General features: G+C 31.6%; 1 protein-coding gene across 1 annotated transcript; it reads right to left on the reverse strand.

The window, feature by feature from the left end:
* Positions 1 to 126: 126 nt before the first annotated feature.
* On the reverse strand, positions 127 to 24,326 carry LOC143054939 (uncharacterized). The gene is made up of 10 exons (XM_076228037.1): positions 23,827 to 24,326; positions 22,792 to 22,899; positions 21,448 to 21,555; positions 18,221 to 18,334; positions 12,697 to 12,810; positions 6,191 to 6,298; positions 4,988 to 5,079; positions 4,531 to 4,651; positions 1,820 to 1,977; positions 127 to 580 (listed from the first exon to the last, which is right to left on the reverse strand). Exons 1-10 carry the CDS (start codon positions 24,263 to 24,265, stop codon positions 497 to 499), a joined length of 1,446 nt encoding a protein of 481 aa, XP_076084152.1. The 5' UTR covers positions 24,266 to 24,326; the 3' UTR covers positions 127 to 496.
* Positions 24,327 to 25,694: the final 1,368 nt, after the last annotated feature.

The raw sequence follows: 25,694 nt of genomic DNA on the forward strand, positions 1-25,694 counted from the left end.
TCAAGTTTTCATAAAACACAGTCAGAAAAAAAAATCCATTGAAAAGAAAGAAGATTTTATTATTGATAACATATTTTTAGTAACACACATTTTTACATTTCTAGTCATTGTACGCATGATGTGCTGAACAAGTCCATTTCTAAAAAGTAAAATCATAAACAAACAGAAATCCGAGGAAAATTCTAAACGGAAAATTTCTATAATCAATTTGCAAAATATAACGCTAAAACACATCGAACTAATGAAACATATTGTTACAGAAGTGTTATTATGTTTGATTCGTCTATTGTATGGTGAACATTTTAAATGGGTTTATTAAAAAATCAATTCTTACAGAAATAATTACAAAAATAATTACAGAAATAATCAGCTTGAATCATCAATATGCAATAGATGTTTTCAACCTCAGTATTTGGTTAAGACGTTTATTTCTGTAGTGTCAGTAATGTAATGCAATAGGTATGAGTTTCTACTGCAGCTAAACCTCAAGGGTGTTTTAGCATGCGCTTGGAGTAATTGTTATATTGTCAATTGCAATATCACTGTAGATATTAGATCCCTTTTGAGCATGGAAGGTTATCTACAAAAGACAAAAAAAAAAATAATCATAAAAAATGGATTGACGGATATTTTGTGCATGTGTAATATTAAATACCAAAGTTCAAAGTCATTTAAAGTTCAGATCTTTTTAACATCGAATATATAATATTTAATTATGATGAAACATACTTTCTCAATTATAAGCAAAATATACAATATCCTAAGCAATGAGAAACCCCATTCTAATTCATATTTTACACTAAAATGAAAAAAAAATATTCACTGCAGCGTAGCTTCAATTATCTACAACACTCTTTGGTATACTAAGTGAATTTAACATTTAAATTTCAATCACAAAGAGAACATTTGGTGTTAATTTTGGGGACTATATATATTTACAATATTTTTGCAACAAAAGGCTATTATTTTCTGAGAAATCTTCGGATAGTTTTTTTTACATTTCAATGATGTAAAAAAAAGTTTATGTTACTTTGAACAAGCTTAGAAGAATGAATGAACTTAAATGATAAACTTTTACTATCACGCATAACTTTCTGGTGCTGAATATGATTACAAAAAGCAGCAAATTAATTAAATTAAGAATTTTGTCACCTATTGAGACGGGGTGACAATGTTTTCGTTGGTAGGGTTACATGAGATAACAATTGGGGATGTTAGATATAGGGTGTAACAAAAATTGGGATCTTGCAAAAGAAGGAAAACATTGAGAAGTGAAAAAAAAAAAACTAAAACAAAAGCGGGAATCGGAAAAGAAGAAGCCGTGTAGACCTCTCTACAGAGAAATCATATCATCGTTTTCCCGAAATTTATTGCTTGGTGCATAAATCTGTCACTGACTAAATTTTATCTGTGATTGAAAAATTCCTGATCATAATTTTTCTTAGTATTGGTTTATACTGTCTATTGGGGCCGTCATACAGTTGTGTATAGGATGCATTATATTTTTGAAAAGAGTATCTTTTATAGAAAACATATATTGAACAGTACCACTTGGAATAATTGATGCAATAGGTTTTCATGGTTACAGCAGCCCTTTATCAAGAAAATGAACTCGCTGCATTATCATATGAGATATAAACTCCAAATTCAGGCATATCTGAAATGTTGTATATAATGAAGTTCTATGTATTTAAATATAAGTAGTATATCTTATATACTTAAGTTCAGACATAACCAGGGTTGTTTTATTCAAACTCATTATCTGTTTTCCTCAATATAGAGAACTTATGTGCCTACTTTCATCAACATGTCTTTATACCTTTGACACAGAAGACGAAATGGTAAGTGTTTGGAAATACCAAATATTGTTACGATTTCCCGATCTTCCCCAAATATATCTATTGTCTCCATATACATATAATAATCCCATGGTTGATCCATACATGTGGTAGTTAAATGACAAACACTTTGTATAACCTGCAATATAAACAATAATTCTTTGAACTGTAACGAATATTTAATCAAAAAATATTTTCATCAGTTTACCGTTTTAAAAAAATTCAATCAGAAATCTAATGTAGTAAATGAAGAGTAATAGAACAATAATGCCTTAAATAAACGATATAAAAAAAGAAAATGGCTGAATATAAAAAATTATATGAAGTATTGTGATCAATAACTAATAACTGCGATCAAAGAATTTGTTTTTTTTTAAATGTGAAAATGCAAAACCAATAAAATATGAAGATGTTGCATTATTCGTTAATGAGATAACTATTTACCAAAATGACAAAGGAAAATGTCGATTATTTTACACAGGCATTTGACAGTCATCAATAGCAACATTCACAAGTGCATCAATTATCAACCTCTAACAAGATTCATAGAGAAGAAATTTGCTCACCTGAATGGATGTTTGTGCATCTTCAACAATGGCAACTAGGTAAACTTTGTAATATTGTAAACTAGAAATTCTTGACAAGGATATGTTTTCTGTTGACCGTGTCTTGTTGATCTTTTTTTTTTACTGTGTACAGTTTCTGTTTATTATTCATAATCCCCTCGAATCTCCCCTTCCCCCTCCCCTCCAAAAAAAAAAATTTGACATTTAAGGTCAATGACTTTTCCATAAGGAAGTCATTTGAAGAATCCGAGTATGCAATATTATTGACAATCTTGACCTGCTAATATTTTTGATGTTTGTAGTTTTCTTTATCGGGTACTGTTTTCGCTTAATTGCAGACATTGATAAAAACCATCATTAAAGAACAAACACTCACTTAAAGTGTTAAGTACAATTTTGTCTATCGCAACCGATCTGTTCAATTAATTTCAAAGATGTATCTTCCAATTAAAATTTAAAACCCAAATTACTTCTATGAAATGTCGACCAACGATTTCGGTAATGTTATCAATTTGCAGATCTTATCTTGTGAATAATTTTTGCCATTGAAAGATTTACATTTTATTAAAAGGTCAGGTTGTCATATAAATTAATGTTGTTTTGTTTATAAATATTTGCCAATATTAAACGGTTATGTCAGGGTAAAGCAGATTTTCCAAGAAAAATCGACTTGCAAAATGTAGATATTAGAAATGAAATAAAGAAGAATCGGAGTAAATATTTTTTTACGCGTGAAACGTTGGTAATTAAAACTCTAGTATACAAAGCACTAGTTGACAAAGAAGACAGAAGAAATGTTTTAAAATACAGGACATAAAAACCAAAGAAAGACACGATAAAAATCTAAAAGACATTTTATTTCGTAAAACGCAGAATGCTATGTATTTCAAGAACATAAAAATGGGGGACAGAACTGTGCAATATGATGTGCTAGATTATTTACTGAGTAAATGAATATAACACTTAACAATTTTAAAGCGTCCCTTGATTTTCTCTGTATTTTCGTGGAAAGGATAAAACACGACTAACTAAAGGCTAATAAAGGAAACATGTATAGTTCTTGATAATGTTTCTTCCATAGTTCAGTACGAACAAAAGACTGACCATTTCTCTTTTTATTAAACATATATCGTTCCAAAAGAATGTACTAGCTGTGTTATATTTTACAATTCTTTAAGTGATTGAAAATTTCGATTTTTTCCACATTCGCATTTTGGTTCTTTATAATATTTAAAGCATTAGAAAAGATACATCTTGAAGAAAAAAAAAATCATTGTTAGGACACTTTATATTAACGAAGTTGGCTTCTCAGTTTCAAAATAACTAACTTTTCAAAACACTATCATATATTGATAGGGGATTAATAAAGGAATCAAAATAGCAAACAAAATATATAGGTCACCGTGCCTGTTTTCGCGATGTTAGCCATTGAAATTTTGGCGGGAAAATGTTCTCTCTTGACTTTTCATAGCTTTATCATTTTTTCACATTCGCATTTGTTTCTTTATATTATATCAAGAATGACAAAAGAAATATGTAGAAGAAAAGATAATCAGGGTTCGGAAATTTGATTGTGATATTTGTTGCTTTTGAAAAAAAATTATATTGAAATCCAATCATTAGATATGAGAGTGGCATGAGTGCCCATTGGAAAACTCTCCATCCTAGTCAAAATCTACAAAAGCAAATCATTATAGCTAAAGGTACGGTCTTCAACACGGAGCCTTGGCACACATCGAGCAGCAAGCTATAAAGGGCCCCACAAATTACTTGTGTAAAACCAATCAAACGGGAATACCAACGGTAATCTAAATTAAAATAAAACGAGAAACGAGAAACACTTATGAACCACATCAACAAAGGGCAACAACTGAACATCAGATTGAGGACAGGTGCAAACAATTGCAGCGAGTTTAAACGTTTTAATGGTACCAAACCTTTCCCCCTATCTGAAACAATAGTATAACATCACAACATAAAAATAATATATTTATTTGAAACTTCCGAATACAGCTCAATATGTTTTTGAAGAGAAACTAATAAGAGACAAAATATATATTTAAGTATCGATTCAAATTAATTTTGTTAGTGTATTTCCTTAAATTCAATAATGAAAAATACGTTACCAGTTTTCATAGTTCTTGAAATTAATCGTGCTGTCGAACCAGATGAATGTCCTTCGTAATAAAAGTAGTAATTACCCTCTGCAGCTTGTGATGGACCAGTAAACGATGTAGGTGTGCTACCCTTAATATGAACAAAGTTGATAAACAAGGATACACAATTGTAATGCATAATGATCATAATGTACAAGTGGTATCAAAAATTGCAAAAAAAAAAATCTATTTTCATTATAAGTGTTTGGAACTTTTTTTAAGTGTTACTTTGCTGTCTTTTAGTGATTCTATTTTTTCTATTTTCAAATTGATCATTTTGTCAAAATTACATTTCACAAGATTTATTTACTATGAGTAGTCTATTATATAAAATAATAGTATATCTTGATACCGATATGCAGTTCATTATATGTAGAAATATGTTTTCGTTCAATTCCTCTAAAGAAATTATAATTAACAAGCTTACTGATCTGCGAATCCAATCGACATTATCGCTTATGCGATCTTGCTCCAATATACAGTTGAAGTCATTGTTATATTCTGCATTGCATATGTAATCTAAAAAATAATTTTAATCTATTTATTTGTATTTATTTGTTTTTTGTATGATTAAAGTTTTATCAAGACTACCGAGAGATCTATTTTTGGTGCAAGTTCCGCAAATCTGAAAATTTTGAAAATCGACCAAATTGTATGTCAACATTGCAAGTAGATTTTTAATAGGTTGTGTAAAAGAGCTATTGATAAAGTTTATACGCTCGTGAATATTTTGAGCTTGGGATATTATTAAGACACAATTTCTGTGTTCCATGTTTCAATCACAGATCTTTGACCATGAGTACTGATTAAAGTTTTTTTTAACTAAAGCCCTTGATTTCAACGATGACACTTACAACATATTGTGAACACGTTGTTTACTTTACTACTGTTCCATGAAATATTATCCGTACCGCATGGGTTTCTCATACAGTGTCCAAAAAATCCGTAAAGATAAAAAATGTATCCAATAAAACAGCTGATAGTTTATTTGATGCAGAGTTTATATACCATAGACTATGTAGCAGAACGTGGGCTTACGGTCGTGATTAAAATAATTAATCCATCGCCTACTTTCCCATAAACAATTAACTGTACATCATTCTTACAGCCCCGAACCAATTCAATTCATGCTCATCTTTTGTGTATTTCGTAAATGGTTGTAAGTATTTTAACACTGTTAACTTAAATTTCATAAAATTTATATAAATACGAATTCACGCATTCTTATTCTTATCATGTCATTTTTTTCTTAGTCGGTTTGAAAGTCATAAATTATAAAAAAAAATGTACATCAGCGTTTCATTTGTTTTTGAATGATATTTTTGTCGGTAGAATAAGTCAACAATTGATGTTTTTGATGGCAATTGTAAATATTGACATTCTTAAATCCTTAAATCCATGTTAATGACCTAATTAAAGTGTGCATGAATGCGGATTTAAATGGGTTGAATTATTGACTTGTGAGATAATAATATACCATCAATGCTTTTGAGATTTTGTTTGACAACATTGATTTAACAATGACTGCCTTAAGGTTTTTTTTATTCTCAATGTAGCTCTCATAATTGATTGAAAACATGTTATTTCGATTTTTTCTCAATGTCGTAGCTAATGCTCAACCAAACTTTACCTGTACAGTTTTTATTAGCGAAGCCTTCAAGACATACGCAATTGTATGTATATCCGACAACATTGCAGATTCCATTGTTTTGACAGGGAGTGCTACTACATGGTGTTACTAAAATAAAACAAAATTATAAGTATTTAAAATATACAATAAAATGTTACTGTTATTGCATGAACCCAGTATAAACTACTTGTTGCGGTGTATGAACTAGAGGTTCTAAAAGTACAAAACCACTAATTCACGCCCGGTCGGAAAGAAGATACAAGAAAGTATTACATATTTTAAACAAAATAGTTCCTACGCATAGCTGTATCTTTGTCAATAGTGTGAATATTTTGGTAGTTTTGTATCAAATGAAAGTTTGGACACTTGGCATCACTGCAGATCCCTTGTTAAAAATTTTACTTGAATAATAAAGAAGTATATGAAAATTTAATAGGAGAGAACATTTAGCCTGTTGTTCAGATCAGAAGTTCCTGTTTTTGTACTATCAAACTTCGGGGAACCAGTACGCTCTAATATGCAATTAAAGGTATGTTGATTCTATCAGCACAAGTCAGGATAAGGTACAGTTTTGACATGAAATAACTGCCACTTTTTTTGAAATTAAGATAAAGTAGCCATAAATGCTTGAAATTGCAGAATTTAACATAGAAAGCAATGGAGCCTATATGAATAAGTGATTTTATACCTAAAGAGCCTTTGTCGCCCATCTTGGTCTATGTGCATATCTAACGAAGGACATACATTTACTTGTGTCCTTTGTTTAATAAGAAAATAGACCAAGGTGAGCGACATAATTTTGTTATGAATTCTATTCTTGTCTTTAGAATAGAACACATGACAAAATGTTGTTTTGGTGATGGTAACGCGTTTTGTAGATTTTTCTTAACCGAACGTTCTTGATTATTATAATTACCGCTATCTTTAATGAACTTGACCCAGTAGTTTTAGAGGAAAATATGTTCGTAAATATTTACCAAAGTTTTACAAAAACATGTGAAAAATTGACTTTAAAGGGCAATAACTCTGGAATCAATCAACAATTTTGATCATATCGACTTATTTGAAGAGCTTACTTTGATGAACAATTTTGCTGTTTACAGTTTATCTCCATCTATTATTATAATCAAGATAACCACAACAAACTGCAAAATGTCCATAAATCTATCACCTCAGTGCCAGCAACCAAACAAGGGGTAGTTTGATGCGGCTAACAATTTCTTGTCCTGAAGAAAAATGTTCCTCCTGCTCAGATTTGAACTTAATGCTTTATTTTCAAATATTGAGCCAAATTAAGGTCAAGTAACAGTAAATGAACGCCGTCTAGCGGATTACGCGAAGTATTGCGACGTTTTATACGAATTACGTCCCTTTGACCAGATTTTGCAATGTTAAAATTGCACCCGTCGATTTTTCGATGGGACAACGTCAACGGTAAATTTGACGGAAAGTATGTTACTTCTAGGAGAATGAACTTGTTTTTCTAAAATAAAAAAATGAAAATGAATATGAAAACAGTCCTGAAGACGATCTTCAAAATGAAAATCAGGACGTATAGGGTGGTAGATTTTGTATATCTGCCGACCAGTTAAACATGTTAAAACAAGTGTTAAAACTGTTGCTAACTACTATTTCTACATAATTGTGATGAGAAAAAACAGTGTGGTCTCGGAAGTATTCTATATGTAGTATGTCAAAACTGTCCTTTCAAAAAACCATAATTTCACTGGGAAAAGACATCGTCTAGCAGAAAATAAGCAGAAGGGGTGCAAGTTTGGGACATTATTAATACTAAAGTTCAAACTTAGTATTGTACGGCAAGACTATAATATCTCCCATATTTTGAAAATTATCACACCAGTCGGAACAAGTAAAAATATTTTCAAATTAGAGAAAAGGAAATGAACCACATAAACTAATACTGGTCATAAATTCGCGCTGCTGTCAGTCAGTCATAGATGGCACTAAACTATAATACAAATTAATTAACCTTGTTCACGGTTGGAACGATAGTTTAATATTCATACACAGTTTTTAGACTATAACAAATTAAAAATAAGCAAAAATGATGTTTCACGATCATTAATCCATCGCTACATTTTGTAATCTAACGTTGTTTTTTTGTTTTTGTAATGGTGCTCTCTTTCACGTCCGCAATTTCTATGTTAAAAATAGAACACAAATCTTTGAATAGATACATGTATAAATAGTATATGGTTTGAAGATTTATACAGGGCTGAGTATCCTAATAGTATTGATTCGTATGGTTGTCTCCTCAAAGGAAATTGTTATATATATATATATATATATATATATGGGTAAAAATTAACCGAATACAAAAAATTTACCCTAGCTGAAAGTAGCATCTCAAATATACAATAGAACTGTTCTCAATTCTATTTCACTCATAAAACTTAAAGGTTGAGAACCAGATTATATCGATCACCTCTATATCATAGCACTACTATATATACCAACTGAAAAATATGCACAGTGTTACAGACTTTTAGTACCTAAAGTTAAATGTAAATCCCGTAAGTAGTCAGTACTTCAATAAGACAGCAACCAGACAACAACAAAAGGTGAAAAGAAAATTAAAAAGGAAAAGACATCTTATGATATGCATTTGACGGAGGGTTTTTTTTTTTTTTGGGGGGGGGGGGGAGGGGGGGTGCAGGGGTCTTGATCCCGAAATCACGGACTTAAAAACATGAAATCCTGAGGTCCCGAATTTACAGAAATTTCAATCCCGCCATACCGAAATTCGAAAAAAATAGCCGGATCAATAAAGGATCAATCCCGAAATCCCGTGCTGAAAAACACCCGATCCCGGAGTCCCGTGTAAGGTCCCCCCTCATTTGTGTAGATGGACTAAATAACAAAACACAATAATACCAGTCATGTCTCAGCCTGTGTACGATTGTTTTTTTTCTTGTTTTTTTTCGGTTTGGGGGGGGGGGGGGGTGGGGGTGGGTGTAGACATATCAAACATAAATATGTACATCTGTTTTTATGTCATATCTCAACCTCCGTTAATTTGGTTTCCTGATTCTATATATACTTCGAGCATACATATGTACACTTATGGAACAATAACCATTTAGTAAACTTTTTAAAACGTTTTTGTAGACTTGTATACAATAAATTTTATACAGAACAAAAAAGATATTAACAAAGATGTCAGTTTGTCTGCGTGTTTTACTTGTTAACTTGAAGATGTATAAATAACCACACGACACTCTTTCAAGAATTTGTAGAATCATTGATATAATGTTTGTTTATATATGCGATGTTAAGTAGCAGTATATGGACAGAACACGTTCTGTCGTGATATAGTTCCAAAACACAAGCTTTTACATGTTCCGCTGCTACTTTTTCAAAAGTGACCAAATCTTATTTCGGAACGGAAAAAAAGACTTACAAGATAGTCTAAGAGATTTATGAATTGATTACCCAAAAAAGACAAAGTTCAACTATCTCTCTTTGAGCAAATATTAATAAAGATCAAAACCCTGACCACATGCAAGCAGACAGCAAAGTACGTTCTAGGATTCAAACTGTAGATGTTTTGCGGAATAACTATAAACTATAAAGGGGGACGGACGGACGGAAGGACGGACGACCAGACGGAATGACGGATGGACAGACGTACAGGGGTAGTTGAGGGGGCATAAAAAAATATAGCTTCAATAACATCTTTTATTGCGTCAACTTGTAGACAGTAACCCTGATGATTTCTATTTTTAAGATTTTACCATTTTTGCGTTCATGTACTTACAACGTATTTTTGTCTGAATTAGTAATTGTTTTAGATATGTATATTGATAATGAACATACATGTATCACATTTTTTACAACGTATAATTTCTTTTTAAAATGTTCCATATAAGAGGGTCTGATTGAGGTTTACGGAATACAGAATAATGGGTAAAAATTGCAGAATAAAATGCAAAAAAGAAAAAGTGTATAATGATCTCGAGGTGCTAAAATATAAAGAATAAAGAATATTGATAATACTAAATAAAAATTTATGATAATTATCCAGACTCTTATGATAAAAAGAAGGCAGTTGCTATTTGTCCGGCTAGCCGGACGAATAGTACCAGGACTATTTGTCCGGCCAATACAATGCGCATGTCACTATACTATTTGTGTGTGCGTGTAATATTATCTTTAGCATCACCAGGGGGTAGCACATGTTTGAAATCTTTAGTGTTAGGGCCTAATCTTGTTACTGGTAATTGAAATTGTTTTCTTCATACTAGTATATAGTCCAATGTGGATAACGAATAATTAGAATAAAATCATATATATCCCATATTTTTTTATATAAGAAGAGAGAAGAATTTACTTGTAAAACAAACTCGGGTAGTGTTTGACTCGTGCATTTTAAGTTAACGTAAAGGATTTTGTCTAGCTGAAAAGGGTACAAAACTAGTATGTCTGTAGCTGTCAAAGAGAATTATAGACCCCTTGACATAAAGTTATCCATATTTTGAGTGAGGGGATCGGGTGTCACAGTGTACTCCTTTTCTTTTCTTGTCTTGCAAGACTAATTTTGGGTTATAACTAAGCTAAATTTCATTCAGTTAGACCTGCAATTGTAAAGGCCTTTTTCAACTACACTTGCTTTGAGCATCTTTTCCACCTATACACAGCTGTAGCGAATCAAATAGTTTTGTAAAACTAATTCTCCGATCAGTTATATATAATTATCTTTTATTTCCCATTTTCCTTGTGATTTCAATTCTTTAGAGTCCCTTTCATAAGATTATATCATTCTTGGAAGCTCATAATATCGTGTTCCATTGTCAAATTCCGAAAACTGCAAAATTAAACACACATATTTCAGCCATGATCTTAAAATTGAAAATCAGTGATCAGATTACACGCGCCCCCTTGGTGCTATTGAAGATAATGTTACACGCACTTCCGAACGCACATTATATGACATGCGCATTACAATGGCCGGACAAATAGCCCTGGCACTTTTAGCCGGACAAATAGCCACTCCGTAAAAATAATCTATCAACACGAAACACATAATCATCGTGCATAATCAACACGAAGAACGTTGGAAATTAATAGCATGATAACTTGACGTTATAATAAAAATTACGACGTCACGAATTTTAATGTTTTTTTTCTGTCAAAATGTTGGGTTTGCGTCGCTTCTACAGGGAAAACGAAGTCGGTGACCATATTTTTTTTTAATATCATCTAATTCGTAAGACGAAGAGGAAAAACATATTAATTTAAAAAAAATTCTATGGAGCGGTTCTCGTGATTTATACCAGAAACCGAAAATTGTAGAAGAAAAATATAGATTTACCCTATATATTCAATGTAATTTAGTACCCTCTCGGACCATTTTAAAAATGGATTTTTCTTGAAAACGAAGTCGGTGACAACATATACTTTTTTTTACATTTTCTGATGTTTATTTTCAATATCTAATTGAGTTCTAAGTTTTAAAAAAAATCTATGGACTAGTTTATTTACTGATCCTTGACCTTAAGGATGATTTAGGAGAAGTTTGGTGAATATTGACCATGAAGAAAACATGAGAATTATTTTAAAAAAGTTTACGAAAGACGAAGGACGACGAACGATGGACACCAAGTGATAAGAAAAGCTCTCGTGGCCCTGTTGGGCCAAGTGAGCTAATAATACAAGTTTCATGGTATTAAAGTAATTTATTATGTAATAATCAACAATGGTGTATACTTCCATTCCTTCACATAAATGTGATAAAACTGTTATGTGTTAAATTATTAGATTTATTTCACATATCATTCCCCTTAGCATAGCGATAAATCAACAACACTTCAGATTTTTTGTTTCCAAAAATAAGAAGAGGACGATTTCTGCTTAAAACAATCAACGAAAATTTTCGATTTCCTCCTCTAGAAACAAGTCTACGATTATTAGATATGCAGTTGAAATTGTTCTTTTTAAATGATTCTGATTTTAAGCGAACTCAGTGGTTTTAATTTTTTTTTAGAACTGGACATTCGTATAAAGACTGTAGCAGCGCCCAAGTTATCTGCGAAGTGTATCGTATCTTTCTGAGTATAATATATGGTTGCAAGTTAGCATTGCTTCATTCATAGTAAGCATTCCCACAGGTATAATATAAGACTATTATATTACAGCTTGTGGTTCCGAGCATGCCTATAGATCGGTAGTGGAAATATTCATTAAACATGTTTAACAATTTCACAATATATTTACGAATTCCCTTCCTTAACTACTTAGATCTTACGGATACCAGGTAAAAAATGTAAATAGAACTAATGAACATTGTAAAACCACCAAGTTGAACATAAAATAAAAACAAACCAACAAACAAATATAACTGATAGCTTCTAAATATTTCAGTTCATTGATGAATGAGCATTTTTAAATTTTCTACCGCGTTACTTTTGAAGGAACATTTTCCTAATATATACTCACCACATTGCATCTAAAAGTTACGATTGTATCTCTTTTATCAGTGTTTATACCTTGACAGTTTCTACCAGAAAAACCTCTAGGACATGTACAATTGTACAGGTTGCTGTTTGTTGTGTATGTACACACTCCGTTGTTGTTGCATGGATCGCTGGAGCACGGTGTCTCTGATAAAAGATTGATATCAATGACATTAAATGAATAAAGGATAAAGCGATATCTAAACACACATATAAGAACCCCATCCCACCTGAATAATATCAATATGACGTCATTCCTTTGGTTTGTAATGAAAGTCGTATTCCAATTCCAATAAAACAGGTGTTAACTCGTTTTACGCAAATTTTAACATCCATTCAGTAATATTATGGAGGACACTGGAGATATAAATGGAAATATATACTCTGGTATTGTTAGTATAAAAAGTCAATAGAATATTTAAAACGTCTCTTTTAGTTTGTGTACCTAAAATCATATTTGAAAGTAACAAGTTCTGAGTTCATTATGATAATCCTTTATCATTTTTATTTTAGGCTGTATGGTACAACATTTCGGCGTAAACCTGAAAATTTACATAATCTTTAATAACCAGAAGTTAAAACACATTAGGAAAGCAAACCATAATACGTATAACAATATGCATACAATAAAACATACCTTACTGTAAGAAACCTTAATAAGCAAAAAAAAAAAAAAGATAGTTAACCAATATACCAGTTTTCAAAGAAGCTGAACATCTAGTCAGTATGTGGCATTATTATTCCCAATAATATGTATTACGTAATATTCCCTCGTTTTATCACTTGTGAAGCATGTTGGGTTCGTATTGCTTATTCTTTAGTTTTCTATGTTGTGTCGTGTGTACTATTGTGTGTCTGTTTGTCTTTTTCATTTTTATCTAGGCGTTGTCAGTTTATTATCGATTTATGAGTGTGACTGTCCCTCTGGTATCTCTCGTCCATCTTTTAGCATTGACAGTTTAATTTATTATTATGTCTTTTTGTCAATACATTCGGGTTAAATTAAATTTCTTTTGAGCATCGACCGCTATTTTGTTAATCTGAACAGTTAGGCGAGTGATATGAGAGCCAAATTTACATTTTTAATGCACCTACCTAACACACGGCTATATTATATATCACTGGAAACCTAAGAATGTGTACTTTCTAAATATCCCGGTCGTCAAAAGAAATTCTGGTGCATTTTTTTTAAATCGAGGTCAAAGGTCATGGTTGCAATTTCATTTCACGGATACTTTCAGTAGAAAAATCGAGTCAAAACAAATGCAAAAACGAAACATTTTAATAGGAATGCTGTATTACTATTGGGAAAACATATTTCTATCATAGTATTAATTAATTTTGGTTGATTTTAACGGTAACGCATGTTACGTAACGTTTTCACTCGGAGTCTTTGCAAATCAACCATTAGGTCACACAAATGTATCTATAGTCGCCCTTGTATTATCTAAATCTTATAATACCTCCATATTATTTGATTGCACGTATTTACAAACATATATCTGTAAATTTGATATAAATAATCCGAAACAAAATATTTGAAGCAAGGGGAAACTATAACATATGACGTATCTTTAAATTGTTCAGAAAAGTCCCATGATCAGCTGTACATTAAAATTGAGGAAGCGTATGGTCTCCTGTTAGTTTGAAAGCCTGCCAACCGATTCAAGATCAGACAACCACAGGGCAGATTTTTTTTATTATTGTAGTGCAATATTTTGTGTCTGGATCATACCGCAATTTTATTTACATCACTTAATCAGATATGATAAGAGTACTAACTAACATTACTAAAATGAGTAAAGTGCTACTAGTATATGTATATCAACAAATTGACAATTTTTATTAAAAACAACACAAGGAAAATATGACCACTCATTGTACGTCAAACTGTTTTCGATTTTAATTTAGTCGGCCGCCGTGTATCTTGATATATTTAATTAATCAAACAACACTTGGCAAAGTAGTTTGTACTTTTTTTTAAATTACGCTAGTGATGACGTTCAGCTACTTTGGCACTAAGTATTACCTTTTTATATCTTGTTTCACCGCTTCAAACGGAGGACAAGGTTATCCTAATATTGAACCTTTTATTTGGCTTTTTCATGTTAAAATCCCGTTAGCGTATAACCTAAATGATCCAAACGTCGGACCAAGGGGATGTTGGACCATTTAGGTGTCGGAATATTGCGATATCAGATTAATATAGCTTCATTTTAACTTGTAATCTCATCATTCTTATCGGTCAACATATCCATACAAAGACAACTTCCCTGGCATGGGCATATATCAGTACAGCAGAGGTTTTGCTCAAAGCGGACACAAGATCTACAGTATACAGATTTAATTAAAAATTGGGAATGGACATGAGGGGTTTGTCAAAGACACCAACCCGTTCAAAAAGCAGGCAACGGCCGAAGACCACCAATGGGTCATCAATGCAGCAAGAAACTCCCAAATCCGGAGGCGTTCTTCAGCTGGCCCCTAAACAAAAATGTACTAGGTTGAAATGATAATGGACGTCATACTAAGCTTCGGAATATACTCAAGAAATTAAAATAAAAAATCATACAAAACTAAGAAAGACCAGAGGCTCCGGACTTAGGACAGGCGCAAAATTGCGGCGGGGTTTAACATGTTTTTTTAGAAATCTCAACCCTCCCCCTATACCTAAACCAATGCGTAAACAGATCAAATCTTGTAGAAAGTTGGATGACATCATATCGGACCTATGTTGCCTTTTAGCCAACCAAAGTCATACGGAGAACTTTTGTTTCTGTAGTTAGGTCGACATTGTCTTGGATAAAATTTTGACCCCCAGAAGAAAAATAATGCCATGTAGAATGTATGCCCCATTTTCATTTTTTCTAATCTCCTGATCAGTCAAACTTGTTAATAGTTATCAAAGGTGTGTCCATAAATACGGTATACTTGTAATGATAAACCTAAATGAAAAAGAGTAAAAAAAATATTTATAGATAATATACATTCTACTAAAGCCATACATCTAAGAACTTCGTCAATAGGAATATCGTACGCTTTATTACCTGCCGCAGATGCGCCATCATCCAAAAGACAATACAGAAATGTTTTTAAAGCAGGTGGCATAATTTCAATTGAATAGTCCAGTGACATGTTTTTAAATAATGGACATTCATCTGATTGGATTATAACTTTACCCTATATCTGCTTCCCTAAAATACTAGTACCATAAAGTGCTTGCAACCAGTTTCGCAGTCACTGATCAGATCTTTAAATTTGACAGACTGTATATCACAGTCATTTTAAACGGGTAATTTTTTGTCATTACGACATAAGACAAAATTATAGAGCTACTGTATACAATATTGGATGTACCTTGGCCTTGTTGAGGCTGTATACATGTAACTATAAATTGACCATATATTTTTAGTTTTTGTTGAAGCTGATAATATGTTGTGTAGTTTTCTCTTTGGCGATCCTCGGGCAGAAATTAAGCCCGGTTAACTGATCAAGTAATTAAAGTTGTTAACCAGAATACTTCCTTGTGTACAGGCACGTCATCTTTAATCGTCGAAATGTTAGTAAAAGCTGTTTTATGTTCAGAATTAAATATCTCTTTACCATCTGATTTCAAATTTTGTAGCAAATATTTAGCGATGCAAGCTCGATGGTATAAAGATTAAATAGTATAATTATCATGTGTTATTTTGTAAATCAGATCATTGTAGGAGATATATGTAGTAACACTCAATACAGCCTGAGTTTGCTCCTCAGAGGATACCTTATGAAGTTGTGTAACTTGCTTATAGGCTTTATACATTTGCAAAATATACAAACCGAGACAAATCAGAATGAGTTGTAGATCTACTGCCCTCGTTGATATATTAGAAGAGACTGGTCGGTAGAATGTGTACATGTAGTACAAAGTCTTTGTACAGACAAAACAGAAGATGATAGGTTGTGCTTACTTTTGAAGTATTTATAGCTACTCTTATGATATTTTGTATTTTCAAATGGGATGTTTTAATTTTTTTCATATTCATCGACCAGTTTTTATGTAAACTTCATTTTTTTCCCACTGCGGCAATACAACTGTATCTTCATTTACGTGTTTAACTTCATAGTTTCTATGTAGTAAATACATGACAGACTAACATCTGTGTATGGATAGCTTTTGCCTTTTAGCATAGAAAGGGTTTCATTGTGAACTGGACTGTGAAAATTTGACACGACTCGGAAGATTTTCTACAATTTTCCGATACGATTCCTTTTTTAGAAAGGGGTGAATTCTACAGAACTCAAAAACTATGTTTTACTTTGATTTTATCTTAATTTCGGACGATTTTATATCTATTTAAGCTACACTGAAGTTAAAGATAGAAATAGAACCGTTTAAATATGATTTATTGTACTCTAATAGCACTATTAAGTACACGGAAATCGACTAATATATTTAGTAAAAAAAAACGATAACGAAACGGATGAGGGATTCCGGAAACTATAGTGATTTTACCCAACATCATAAAATTACAGAAATTCGTGATTTTAAGAAATGTTGAGATAAAGTCTTGACTTTGAATGAAAAAAAGATAACTGGTGAGTAATTTGGTGTGTTCTAAAACGGATAGAGTGTAAAAGCATTTAATAAAAATTTAATTGTAGTTCCGAAAAGGTCAGGATTATGAAAATTTTCGTACAAAATGTCAAATATTTAGAAGGAATGCAAAAGCATGCGGACTTACAGTTGTAAATATTGTTTTTCATTATTTTAAGAATCTAATTCACTTAATTATTCTGTCTAAAAGAAGAGATACGACTAATTTCCTTTGCTTGAAAAACATGTCGTAATTTTATTATTTTCAACTAATTTCTGAAATAAACGTCAATTTTACAAAAACTGCACCGTACGATTTTGTGACGACTGCGCAAAAATCAAAGTTAAATCATTATTTTTTCATTTAAAAAAGAAATTAGCCGTGTGTTAGGTGGGTGCATTAAAGTCCTTAACTAGACGTCTTTTTCAAATATTAAACTCGCCTAAGTGTCTTATTCATTTAATTTCACCGTCCGGTATCTTTAGAACCGTCGGATACCGCCTGTAATTATGTATATAAGGGGATGCGAGAGATATCAGAGAAGGCATTGAGATAGTTAGTTAGATGAATTGAGAGGATATTTAGAGAATGAAAGGACAGTGAATCAGGATTATTGTTCAGCTGTGTTATTGTGCTAAACTGATATTATGCATTTAACAGATTACATTGTGTGATTTTAATTGAGACTTTGTGTTGTGGTTTGTTTTCTTTTTGCTATTTGAACTTGGATTTTACGTAATTTTGATATGAGCGTCACTGATGAGTCTAAAGTAGACGAAACGCGCGTCTGGCGTACTAAATTATAATCCTGGTACCTTTGATAACTATTTACGCTACCTTAAAATAACACATCGACATACAAGAATTCATAAAAGAACGACGACGCTACACTTGCATGATTATAAATGTGCAATTATAAAGCTTCATGATTTGATTGAATGCAATAATTGTTATTATTACATGTATGTTAAAGTTCTTACCTTGACAATTTGCACCAGTAAAACCTGCTGGACAAGAACATAAATAGTCTGACGTATTGAGACCTAGGGTACACTCTCCAGTATGAAGACATGGATTACTTGAGCAAGGTGTTACTAAACAGAAACGATTAAAAGTTAAGTAATATATTGCAAAATTGGCAAATGCTGTCTGTTTTTCATTTAAAAAAAAAAAAGCTCTTTGGGGTTTTTGCCCTGTAACATTTGATTCCAATCAGGGACCATAACTCCTAAATTAACAAGATACAATGTACCTTACTACCATTGGACATAAAGTAAAATTCATCAACATCAACCTTAACTGTAATTATTCATCAGTAAAACAAAATTAAAGCATTTGTTAAATAGTTCATTTAAGTAATTACAGGTACACGAAATTAATAAAAGCAGTAGAAAAGACGAGAGATAAAGTATTTGATGGCTGTCATGTTGAATTTTACTTATCTGTTTGAAACAGGATTTGTTCTTTATATTTAATGAACCGGTACGTTTACTTCCTGAATATTAAACCTAAATATACATATATATTTATATTGTAGTGCTAAAACCCACAATAACACGTATTTACCACTATATAAACGTCAAAGATATCACAAAACAACTTTAAATTAAAATTAAAAACCAATTGTTCTCTAATTGTTCAGAGAACAATTGAAGGTCTTTCCACATCAAAGAAATTTTGAAAAGAAACTAGTTACTTTATACTGATGCTATACATAACTGGTTTCGATATACTTCTTGAGTGAAAAAAGGGAGATCATTTACTAACTCAGGTGAAGAAAATGTCTCTTCCGGTTTCATATGATCATGATGATATCTTATTTCACACTTATTCCAAAATTATAAAGTTTTTAAAATTCTATAGCCTTTAAGCCACTTCCGGTTGATCGAAAGTAATTTCTAGTCTTAAGTGATAGGTTAATGTCTGAATAACAAAATCTATGAGTTCCCGAGTACTTTTTCATGAAAAATGTGCAAAAATGGCTACTTCCGGTTTAATCAAGGTCACTTCCGGTTGTTATTTTTCAAGGTCAGATGTCACCCAACCTTTTGTAAAAGATCATATTGCTTAATAATGAACCAAGTTGAAGTTATAATAAATTAACCTTATAATTAAACATTTCATAACACCTATAAGATGCCATTGGATTGTTTCAGACCAAATGAAACATATCTTCATTACAATACAGCAAACATTTTACACTTGTTTTTTTATATATATCTTTGAAAGTGTTGGAAAAAATAAAAAAAATAAGCAAAAGTCAACATTTAGAGCTTGACCTTGACCTTTGACCTTGACCTCATTTTTTTAGTTTGGACCAAGGGGCTTCAAATAGAAAAGTTCCAGGTTATACGGTTTAAGGTTTATGAGTTAAAAAAACAAACCGACAAATTTATTGTATGAAGGTAGATAATTCGTATAAAATTTCATCAAATCGCTTCGATCAAAATTAGCCAAAAATGTCTGAGGATGTAATCAACAATTTGTAAAAAGAATTTTGTTGCTATCTCTTTTTGTTACGAAGGAAATGCACACAGATAGTAAACAGTGAATAGGGAGATAACTCTTAAAAAGAAAATGGGTCGGCTTAGCAGGGTAAAATTAAAAAGCGCATAAACTCTACGATACAATATGAGAAATATCTAAGCGACATATTGCGAAACAAACATTTATCACAAGAACAAAATGTGGCGGAAAAAAAAGTAATAATAATCAGAACAAATACAAAAGGTCTTTCCACAGAAAAGTGGAAAGACTTAATAAGATGAATGCTCCTAAAATAGATATGAACCAGTAGACATTGTTACAACCTCTATCCACCCACATTTGTGCTGTCATCAATCACATCATGTCTCAGTTGTTCAGTCTATCAAAAGCATAACACGAGCAAAGATATCACAGATCTTTAAATAATCGATAAACCGTTATATGTGTATACTTAAAATTACTTTATAGTCAAGGCACTTATTTCATTATCCTCAGTAGTCATAAATCAATTTTATAAATATGCACTACACTTCAAAATATTGACTAAATTTTAATAAGACTTTGATATACGATTTTCACAATCGACTTTCTTGATATACCTGTATGTTAGTCGTTTTGCGTTACCACCACTTTTTGTGTGATGGATTTGAAAACAAAAATTTGGCTGATAATAATGGTTGAACTTAACTATGTTTCTACGTAATAGGAAGTGGTACTTAAGACACATACTAAAAAATCATAAAAATCATAAAAATATATGTTTGAAAAATAGAAAAATGTTATTGAACTTGCAAATTAGCTAAATTACTTATATGTGCTGAACATCAATAGCAAACTATGAGAACAATATTAATAAGAAGATACAGATTATTAACGCTATAGTTGTTTATAGGGTGACACATCTTTATTCTTTACACCAAGAGAAGTTGCATGATAAAGGTTTATTCAAGAAGTGTTTTTTTAGAATAGTATACATTTATTTTTATGAATTCTTATTGCATTCATTATTAAAACATAAAGTTGCGGTCTTTTTATCTGGTTATGTCTCATACTTGTATACAAACGCATCATTTTAACCAGGATTTAAATTTTATATTTGCGTCAATTTTACTAAACGTCATGAAAATGCACATCCGTCAGCAAGTCGTTTAAGAACGGATATAATCTGAATAAAAATCATTATATAGGAGCACTATTAAGATAAATTGAAAGTAACATCAAATTTAATATGACGACCAAAACAACATTAGTTCTTTTCATTATATAATTTCTTATTATATGGCATAATAACTTTTAAAAAGAAAAAGCAATCTTACAACACTTAATGTTTTAACAAGACGATATTTATAACTAATTTCAAAATTGAGGCAGGGTTAACCTTACTGATCATGCTTTTGTCTATAATTAGTTTAAAACAAATTGGTAATGTTTTCTTTCTTTGATTTATGATTTAAATTCCTTTGTCAGTTTTTGTTACAAATAACTAACAGAGTGCTATTTTGAAGAAAGAAAAAAAAATATATAGATACATCTGCCAAAGCATTGATTAATATTTTGTTTAGCGTTGGATATTGCGTCTTTCACCATTAACAGTTTTGTATTGACGACTGATGTTTGCAAGGGAAAATTATAAAATATCCCATAACAATGCCGGTAGTTCATGCAGAGAATAATGAACATTTTATGATAAAAGGACGTTAAAACTCTTGTGTATACTCACCGGTACAGTTTTCTCCATCAAATCCGAGTCGACATGAACATTTTGACTGAAAATCATTTAGATAGCACTCCCCTCCGTTTTCGCAAATTTTGGTGTCACATGGGGTAACTGTGTAAAAACACATATTGAATTGAGAAATGTTAAGTCAAAAAGATAAAGTCATTCTCATATATATACAATGGTATAGGAGTAGATCAACATCTCGATGTTAAGGTAATGTTTTTCTCAAGCCTGTTAAACTCACTAGTGAAATGTTTATTTCCTGTTTACACAACTTTGAATTTTTCGAAAAACTAGGGATTTTCTTATCCCAGGCTGGATTACCTTAGCTGTATTTGGCACAACTTTTTGGAAATTTTGGACCTTCAATGCTCTTCAACTTTGAACTAGTTTGGCTTTTTAAATATTTTGATATGAGCTTCACTGATGAGTCTTATGTAGACGAAACGCGCGTCTGCCGTACTAAATTATAATCTTGGTACATTTGATAACTATTTACAAGATCTTTAGATGACAGTAAAGTGGTCTGATCTGTAATGTTACCGATTAAATCAGATTAACGATTTTTATATTTTTACTGAGTGTGAATTGGAATGGTGGTTCGTCTTATTGGAGGAGCTTGTCCCGTTGACGCACACAATCTTGCTCCTTTTATAGCTCATGCAATTCTTTCAGTTTCTGTGTGTATCCTTAGTTTGTCTGAATTTAAGTTATATTATCAAAACGTTACTTAAACATGACGATTCACTTGATGGTCAACATATATCATTTTCAACGATGATCATTGATATGCGCTATATGTCGTAGCTATATTTGTGTTAATGTATAATAATTCGAGTTTTCAGTCAGTTTTTAAGCTGTAACAAACATCATAGACCTATTGAACCATTGTGGATTGTTGTCTCACCGAAAATCATAACACACCTCCTTATGTTTACAATAATTATAGACGTCACTTATATAATAAAAACCTGCTTAACCTTCTCTAGTATCAGGGTAATAATGAAATTGTATTTTTCAAAGAAATGTTTATTAGGATTATTTTTGTCTAATAAAACACATTTTAGTTTGTCTTTAACTTCTAACTCATCGGTGATTCATGGCCGGTTCAAAAAAAGACTTTAAAATTGACATATGGTGCTTCATTGCTTAGCAAGCATAATACTCATAATAATAGAGTAAGGCAAAGACTCAACAACTCAGGGATAGAATTTTGTTTTCAGATATTGTATAAATCTTTAGATTATCAACTTATGAACAAGCATGATTAAAATTAAGGTCTGTCACTTGAACTGAATGTGTTGTCATTGATACATATAACATGAAATCACTCAAGTACTTTACCTTCACATCTTAAACCAACAAAACCCGCTTGGCATTCACAATAAAAGTCTCCGTCGACTACTTTGCATATTCCATTATTTAGGCATCCTCGACCCTCACACGGGGATCCTTTATGTAAAAACATATTTTACTGTAATAAATGTCGCACTTTGATTTTAACCGTTTTATTAATGTGTTTTATGTAGCATTGATGACATTAGATTTTTTTTTCTAAATTAACGAAACCAAAAGCGTCACTTAAGGTTCGAATATCAATTAACGACAATAGGGTCATGAATTGTTTTATCCAAACTGATCACAAAATATTTTTATAAAAATCTGGAAATCCTCCTAATATACAAATTGCAAGATCTTCGATTTATTGCGATACCAAGAAGTGTTAATGACAATTTGTTGAATTTGTATAACTGCATTCCCTTGCAGTTTTGAATCTTTACTTTGTAATTCAGGATGATTAAAATCCAGCAAATTAGGGGGCCTAGTCCACCTAGCCAAATTAAATCTCTTTAATACTAATATATGTAATTACAATTCTTATAGACATTCACTATAAGTCAATTATTTAAACACCGTCGTTTCATCCAATAACACAATTTTAAAGTTTAGAAAAGTTGATATTTCGTTGACTAGTACACTTGCATAGTATAGTGTCGTCTTTTTCTGTTGTGATGTTACACTATTGTTTCAGATAAGGGAGAAGGTTGGTACCTAATATAAAGTATAAACCCGCTGCATTTGTTTGGACCTTTGTAGTGTGTTGATGTGGTTTATAAGTGTTTCTCGTTTCTCTATTTTTATAAAGATCAGACGGATGCTTTTCCCGTTTGAATGGTTTTACACAAGTCATTTTCGGGGCCCTTTATAGCTTGCTGTTTGGTGTGAGCTAGTACTCCGTGTTGAAGACCGCACTTTGACCTATAATAGTTTACTTTTACAGATTGGAATATGGATAGAGAGTTGTCTCATTGGCACTCATCCAACATCTTCTTATATCTATTATTTGTTTTTCAAGAACTTATAAATAGTAAGTCTTACTTGCAGACAGAACTACCGCTACAGATATTAATGCAACAACTAGTATTACACATATCACAGCTAAAACAACAATTCCGATTTTGCAGTGTCTTATACTGGGTTCCTTCGAAGAATGTTGAATAGGCAGTTTTGGTTCCAAATGGTTTATTGCCTTTTGCTGTAAAACTCTGTTGACCGACTGCTCATTATTTTCATATATTTCATCGGCAGAAATCTGCCTGTCTTCCCATTGAGAATATTCGTTTGGTTTCGCTTTTTGATTATTGACTTCGAGATCTTTGTGATCTAGCTGATCATAATATGGTTGATCGTTTTCATCACAATGTACATTACGTGAAACGTCTTTTGTTGTAAATGCTGTGTTCACATAATCATTTTGATCAACTTCATCTTTTCTGTATTTCGCCATTATTTTTTTAGCCTTCACAGTTAATGCCATCCTAACGATGTATTATTCATTTGTAAATATCAGTTAAATCTCCTTGCATATTTTACATTATTTCGTCTTCCTTGTTATCTTTTTATGAGTACATGATTTCAATTACACTTGCCAAAGCAGTAATATAAAATATTGATTAAGCAAACAAACTTAAACTTTGATATATTTATAACATTTCAACATGAGTATGCAAAATTAATGTCTTATTAGAAAAGAACACTAACTTTAATACTAGGAAGCAAAGTTTCGGTTTAGGAGACGTGAATACTAAAATAAACAAAAGCCTCAATTAGGTACTATACAGTTTTTATGACATATATGTATGATGTCAAAACTGATACAATTTATAACATATCATATCATACAATCTTAATTTTATTCTTATTTAAGAAAGTACTTTTGGGTGTGTGTGCTTGTGATATAATTCACAAATTTAGGTTATATCTATTTAATTTTATAGTGTAGTATATTGGGAAGATATTAACGAAATAAAGATATTTGCATTTCATTGAGTTCCTTACCTGGATTTCAAGGATTGGCTGCACAACAATTAAGTCAATGTCAAAAGTTAACTTTTATGTTATTTATACTGGCTTGATTTACTGTGGCTAAAAAAATACAAAAAGGGGATTACTGTCTTGTTCTCAACTTTGTTTCTTAGAGGGTTTGAAAAGTTGTGCAATATAGTTATAGATTTGTTATTCAACTTCATCTGGAAAACTCAAGTGCTAAACATAAGAGTAATTGATACTTAAGTATTTAACTAATTGACGGGATATATGACCACAAAAGCGGACCTAAAGAGAATAGTGAAATCCATCTAACTATGCCTGAGGGATTTAGAAACTTAGTTTTTAGATGGTTTCGATCCTTATCATCAGAGATGTAAAGAACAGACAAATAATGTTAATGTCAGAAACACTGACTTCAGAGCTAAGTATTGCATTGAAGACTAGCAATCAATCCAGCAGAAGCAGTGTCAATTATGTGTTACTAAATCACGTTTTATAAATTTTATACGTGTGCAATGATTTATACTAAAAAAGGGCACAACCCCTCCGTCCCCATAATAAAAACAGTTCCATAAACCTTTGAATACTTGAGGAGATATTTGACAAATAAATTAGATTGAACACCGCTGAAGTTGATGTATCTATTTATAAGTAAGCATACAATTGAGAATGGAAATGGGGAATGTGCTAAAGAGACAACAACCTGACCATATAGCAGACAGCAGCAGAAGGTCACCAACAGGTCTTCAATGCAACGAGAAATTCCTGCACCCGGAGGCGTCCTTTAGCTGGCCTCTAAACAAATATATACTAGTTCAGTGATAATGAACGCCATACTAAACTCCAAATTGTACACAAGAAACTAAAAGTTCAAATAATACAAGACTAACAAAGGCCAAAGGATCCTGACTTGGGAC

This window comes from Mytilus galloprovincialis, chromosome 12 (genome assembly GCF_965363235.1).
Source record: "Mytilus galloprovincialis chromosome 12, xbMytGall1.hap1.1, whole genome shotgun sequence".
Taxonomy (NCBI): Eukaryota; Metazoa; Mollusca; class Bivalvia; order Mytilida; family Mytilidae; genus Mytilus; species Mytilus galloprovincialis.

What these genes read in the sequence shown, in the direction of transcription:
- LOC143054939 (XM_076228037.1), bottom strand. Translation starts at nt 24,265, where the DNA reads ATGGCATTAACTGTGAAGGCTAAAAAAATAATGGCGAAATACAGAAAA. An exon ending in AGCGGTAGTTCTGTCTGCAA is followed by an intron (nt 22,900 to 23,826) that starts GTAAGACTTACT and finishes TTTTACATAAAG; the next exon opens with GATCCCCGTGTGAGGGTCGA. An exon ending in TCGATTGGATTCGCAGATCA is followed by an intron (nt 4,652 to 4,987) that starts GTAAGCTTGTTA and finishes GTTCATATTAAG; the next exon opens with GGTAGCACACCTACATCGTT.